Source organism: Gavialis gangeticus, unplaced genomic scaffold (assembly GCF_001723915.1).
Source record: "Gavialis gangeticus isolate Ggan-Ray unplaced genomic scaffold, GavGan_comp1, whole genome shotgun sequence".
NCBI lineage: Eukaryota > Metazoa > Chordata > Crocodylia > Gavialidae > Gavialis > Gavialis gangeticus.
Window position 1 is genome coordinate 1929494 of NW_017728995.1, and position 6234 is coordinate 1935727.

General features: G+C 39.0%; 1 protein-coding gene across 1 annotated transcript in view; it reads right to left on the bottom strand.

The window, feature by feature from the left end:
* Window positions 1-290: 290 nt before the first annotated feature.
* The window catches only part of IGSF10 (immunoglobulin superfamily member 10), a gene marked incomplete at its 5' end in the record, with an annotated part of 28212 nt that continues 22268 nt past the window's right edge, over window positions 291-6234 (bottom strand). Inside the window, one exon of the mRNA XM_019503029.1 lies at window positions 291-2750. Coding sequence (XP_019358574.1) covers window positions 842-2750 — 1909 coding nt within the window. The remainder of the gene's footprint in view (window positions 2751-6234) is intronic.

Here is a 6234-nt window from a genome sequence, read left to right on the forward strand (position 1 = left end):
GTCTGTTCTGGTGAAGAACATTTAAATAGGCATTTCCTTATTGCCTTAAAAGAATTAGCTTGTTGGGAATACAATTTTCCATTGGATTAAGCCACCTGTATTCTAACATATATGAAATGATTTTTAGTTTGAAATCTTTAGAAGCTGACTTTTGACAAAAGGCATCAGCCTATATGGTTTGAATCTGTAGGTTTAGTTGCTTTTTCATTTTTTAATAAATATATATAGAATCTTTATTGTCTCTTTTAAAAGCACTATTAAACTATTTTGATTTTTTTTTTAAAGAACAAAACAAAGAAGAAAAATTCAAGTGTAAAAGAATAAGTCATATTATTAAAAATAGCTCAATACTTGTTTTCTATGAAATATTTATAAAAGAATTACAAAATATTCATACATGTCAATAAGGTAATTTTAAATCACAATAAAATCTGTTCTTCTATTTTTAAATACTTTTGAATGTTTGCCATGCTTATAACAATGATACAAAATGGGCAGTAAAAAACCAATATAAAAAAATCTCCTTCCTTAACTGAAGACTTTCAGTTACATTTTCTGGAAAGCAGTTTGATACTGCTTCTTGGCAAAATAAAAGTGCCTTAAGTTAGATTTTGTTTAAGTCCATTAGTCATTGAAGAAATCAATGCTGTTTTATAATGCAAGACTTCCCTTCCCTCCTCCACTCCAAGTCTTTCTTTTTTGCATGTTTGTTGTAAACTGAATACTGTGAATGTGTTCAGGTTCACTTACAAGCTTATGGCTGCCTTTGATTAAACTTTTTCCAAAAATAAACTCAGTCCAGATGTAACCTTTAACAATTGTTCAGAGTATTTTTCTCATTTCAGATTACTTGAATATATGTTATTGTGAAATCGCTGCCAACCTGATTCTTAGCTGTGCACTTGTACATGCCAGAATCTGATGGCTTTGGATGTTGGATGACTAATGTCCCTTGTGGGTGAAGCAGTTCACTTCCGGATGGTTGGCCTCTACTAGCTGTGGAAAGCACTGAATGGTCAGGTAGCTCCCATGTAATTTCTGGTTTTGGTATCCCTAGTGCCATACAGTTGAGCTGAACTGCTGCACCAACCATTGTTCTTATGCTTTGTGGTGGTCTGTTTGTAATCCGTGGGGGAAAGGCTACGATTATCACAGGGATTGTTGCAGATGAGTCACCAGCATTGTTCTGAGTCTTGCACACATAGTTTCCTCTATCATGAATGGTTGTTTCTCTGATAACTAAAGTACCATTTTCAAGCAATATGTATTTTCCGTTAATTTGAGGCCGATCTATGACATAGCCACTTGGTACTGTCCATATGGTGTTTGGCTTGGGGTTTCCATCAGAAAGACAATGAAGAGATAATGATTCCCCACTAATACTTTTTACTGGTCCTCTTGAATAAAAAAGAATAGTGGGCTTCTGGCCAACCTCCAAGATGATCAGCTTTTCAATATAGCCAACTTTATTTCTGGCTGCACAGCGATATTTTCCTGCATCATCCTTGGAAGGATTATAAATGATGAGGGTACCATTACTTCCTGTATAAAACCGAGAAATTCTGGCCCCGTCAGAAAACCGTGTGCCATTGGGCAACATCCAGATGATTTCAGGGGGAGGGTTTCCATCAACTGAACAATTTAATACAGTAATTTTCCCAGGTTTTGCTATTATTTTTTCATTGAATGGATTTCTGAACATTGGCCTCCTTAGCATTTCTAATACCTCTAGCTGCACAACCAATACGCTTTCTCCACCATCGTTTCGTGCCACGCAGATAAAATCTGCTGTGTCTGAAGGTCTTACATTCCGGATCTCAAGTGTCCCATTTTTGTGTACTGTTATTCTGCTCCCATAGTATGGAGCTGTTAGGAAAATATTGTCAGGCATAATCCACATAATATGAGGGGAAGGAGTCCCTTCTGCCCAGCAGTGTATTTGCTTCTTTGAGTGCTTCACTGCTGTTGCTCTAATAACTGTTTTGTTTGTATACAAACCGTTTATTAAAGGTGGCCTGGAAATAACATCCAGTTTATAAAGTTTTGTATCATCTCCACCAGGATTACGAGCCACGCATATGTACTCGCCAGCATCCAGCAGTTTGACTTTACTGACTGACAACGATCCATTAGCCTGCAGCAAATATCTATCGGTTGAAGTTGAGATCATATCGCTGGAAGGTAGCAGCCAAAAGATTTTTGGCTTGGGTTCTCCAACAACATCGCAATTAAATACTGCAGTATCTCCAGCTCTTATTTTAATGTAGGTCTTGTGATTCTGTGTTATACGAGGTGCAGCTGTTACCACTGTAATGTGTATCTTCATTTCATCTTTTCCCAGAGTATTTTGGGCATAGCAAGTATAGTCTCCCTCTTCAGCTATTCCAACCTTACTGAAATAGAGAGTTCCATTGTCAAAAAGAACGTATCTCCGAGACCTACGTCCACTGTCGTCAGCTTGCATCGCGTTATTGATCATTGTGCCATCGGGTAAACTCCAGGATATTTCTGGCTCAGGTGACCCAGAGGCTTTGCAGTCCACTTTGAAATCTTTACCATATGGCACCTGCTTTTTAAAGTATTGTTTTTGGTCAATCTTGGCAGGTTTCATTGTCACAATTACTTTCATCAGTATCAGGTCATCTCCAATTTTGTTCCTTGCCACACACACATAATCACCTGCATCCTTTTCAGTAACTGCCTCAGTAAACAAGGACCCATTGGGATAAACATGGATTCGACTTCCCATTCTAGTGAAAGAAAAAAGATGGATATGTAATTACATGCTAAAGAAGAACACTAAGCTTAACAGAAGATACAAAGTAACATGGACATAAGTTGATGAATATGCTGTAGGGTTTTTCTGGATCTAGAAGCTTTGTATTTGCATTAAAATAAACCATAAGCCTATGATCTGGACAGATGTATATCCAAAATTTTAGACAACATGGGGGGAAAAATCAATATCATTATATCCTTCCTGACAATTAGACCTATTTAATCTTTCCACTAAGCCACTCAAACCTCAGCCCTCTCCCTCCTCAAAAGACTGGGGGAAAAATTGCTATGTATTATAATAATCATCAAACTTGGATTCTGAGATCACTAGAAAAGACATCCAGACCTTGGAGGCCAGGCCAGCAAGTGCAGCCAAAATGCAGAGTTGTGTGCAAAACAACTTAAGAGCTCTCTGTTACACTCCATACTAGTACCTGGGGATATCCTCCGCACTGGTTTTGCAGATCACCTTGATTTCTGCCCTAACATCAAGCACTAATTACCACAGGAGGCTGAAAACAGAACTCGGGATCAGGCATGGATAAGAAGAGTATGATTATGTTTTTGTTTTCCTACTACCCCTTCAACTAGAGGAGCACATGGTGTAACATGCCATTGCAAAATCATTCTGTCTGAGCTATTTAAATTGGGCTGCAAGTTTCCACGGCTACAATTTGCTATTTTTTGACAGGCTTAGGTCCTCCTGTTACTTCGGTATTGTTGTTTTCTTGTCTTTCCATTCCACCTACTACATGAATGATGAACTTTATCTCTAAGATGTATTCCATAGTATACAGTAAATGGTAAGAGTTATCCCTGCTTTATTGAGAATTCCTCACTTTGCGGGTGGAATTGTTTTTCTGATGCTTACTAGATTTATTTTCTAGTATATCTGGCTAAATTCCCCCCACCCCATGTTGTTTTCACGCTCCAGGTTAATATTTTTTCAAGCCAATTTCTATTTTCAGTTTCATTTTTCAACAGTTTATTTTATATAATATCTTTTCTAACAATCAAAAAATAAAGTTATAACTTAATACATATACTAAGGGATGCCAGAACTGTGTTAGGGGGCAGGGGAAGGAATAACACCTAAATACCGAAGGGCTGGCAGTAACCATAACCAACTCCAGGTTTATAAATCATTTATCTCTTAACAGTAAGTGAATGCTACAATGCAATATGAAAAAAAATCAGACAAACACTGAAGAACAAGTTATCAGGCACCCTCTACATGTGCAGGAAAAGGTGTAATGAGATCTAATGTGTGATCCATGCAATTGCACCTTATGCAATACCACACATTGCAGGAGGTGCAATTGTGGGGTTGTGCATTAGATCCCATTGCACCTTTTGGTGGGGCAGGGAGATCCCAATCCCAGGCTCCTCCCACACTGGCAAGAAGTCAGTTGAGGGACTCCCAGCCATGACACCACCTCATGCACCCCTGGGGACTAGTGAGTCATGGCAATTATGAATTCCCTGCCTCAGGGTGCATGAAACTCCCAGGGCTGGGGAATCATAGCTACTACAATCTCCCAGTCTCAGTGGTTTCATGCACCCCCAGGGCAGCTTCATCCCCCTGGTAGCTGGGACTCAGTTGGGTCCCAGCACCTAGCATCCGCTACTGCGGGACCCAGCGTCAGCAGCTGCTGGGGCTGAGTGTCCCCTCAGTTGCCAGACTCCCAGCTCCAGCTGCACACGATATACCCCTGTGGCTGGGAACCCGGCCAGTTGCTGGGCTCTTAGCAGCAGGGGATACCCTGCTTTATGTTTAAAATACAGCTGGATACCAACCAGCTATAAAGTTAGTATAGAACACATTTTTTCAGTCTAACTTTATAGCTGGTTGGAGCTTTTTTATAGCATGGTGGGTACTTTACACATGTAGCTGGTCTTAAGGTAACTGTGCTTTTAACCAGTTAATTGCGCAATACCTGTAACATGTAGAGGGGGCCTCAGTGTTGCTTTATCTTGCTGTTGAATTTCCAGGGAGATTTAATTTTAAATGGACAACCTTGTTTACTGGTTTTCAGATATGAAATCGGGGTGACATATTGGCCTTCAAAAAGGTTGCATAGTGGCAGGATTTAGACAATCTTACGTGCTTGCCAGACATAAGAAAATTTTAGTTTCCTAACGGATCTTTTGGGAACTTCTTAAAATTATGCATGCTAAATAATTATGCTATTTTCAAGTGTTGTGAAAATATTGCAACTATTTTCTTAGTTTTGCCTTTTTTCTGAAGTCATAATTCTCCTTCCTATTCACTCTCATTTCAACTATTTTAGACTAACTAGTAAGTGTTACAATATGTGAATAAAAAATTAGAAGGTAAGGTAATGTGGCACCTTATAAACGAACTCATTCTCAGACGTGAGGTTTATAGACTATGTCCTATTTTGTTAGATACTATGTATGAATTTGCAGAGAGAGCAGGGGTACTACATTGAAAGGAATAAAGTAATTTAAATACAAAGGATAGGGAAAAGGGGAGGAAAGAAGAGGACACTACTAAAAAGGGGGAATGTGGGTTGAAGAGAGAAAAAGGCATGAATAAAGGAGATAACCCACTGAGAGGCATACCTCTCTCAAAAACTCAGTTAGCCATCATAATAAATACTCTACACATCACAACTTAAAGGGCATATTTTGCCTAAATCTCAGTTCTCTCCCTGCAAAGCTTAGAAGTTCTGCAACACTGAGTTACCCATTCACCTGAAGCTCATCTCTTTCAATTTTACAGTATAGCTTAAAACTGTCAATGAATCTGTAGTTATTCTAATACCATTAACTGTCTGAATCTTTTTCAATTATATATTAAAAATCTCTGTCCTTTTTATTTTTAGAAGTAGTTCTAAAGTTGTGTGTTTCAAAATTATTGCAAGTTGTTCATATAATTGGCAATCTGGCTTTTACTTAAACTTGTTGCTGGAAAACAAGTCTCAGCATAGGAAGTGTAGAATTCTTTTTGTCCAAAAACTAGATCCCAGAATGTAAGTCCAGATGATTGTTGTTAAGGGTATTTACATTGTACTATAGTTAAACTGAAATCTTAGCACCTCATTCATAATCTGTAGCTATTCTGGTCAGAGATAAATTAGCTTCAACCAGCAATCTTATTAGGAATGATTAAATTACAGTTACCGTGTAGCACAGATTTATAGTCAGGTTTTTTGCACTATTCTGTATCTACTATATGCTGAACTGTGATTAATTTCTGGGGGACTGTGGCGTAGACACCCATACAGTCCAATGGGTCACCAACTGGTTAGAGAGTTGCACCCAGAGGGTGGTAGTGGATGGGTCCTTCTCGACCTGGAAGGACGTGGGAAGTGGGGTCCCACAGGGCTCGGTCCTTGGGCCTGCACTGTTCAATATCTTCATCAGTGATTTGGACGAGGGGGTGCAAAGCACCCTGTTCAAGTTTGCTGATGACACTAAGATGTGGGGGGA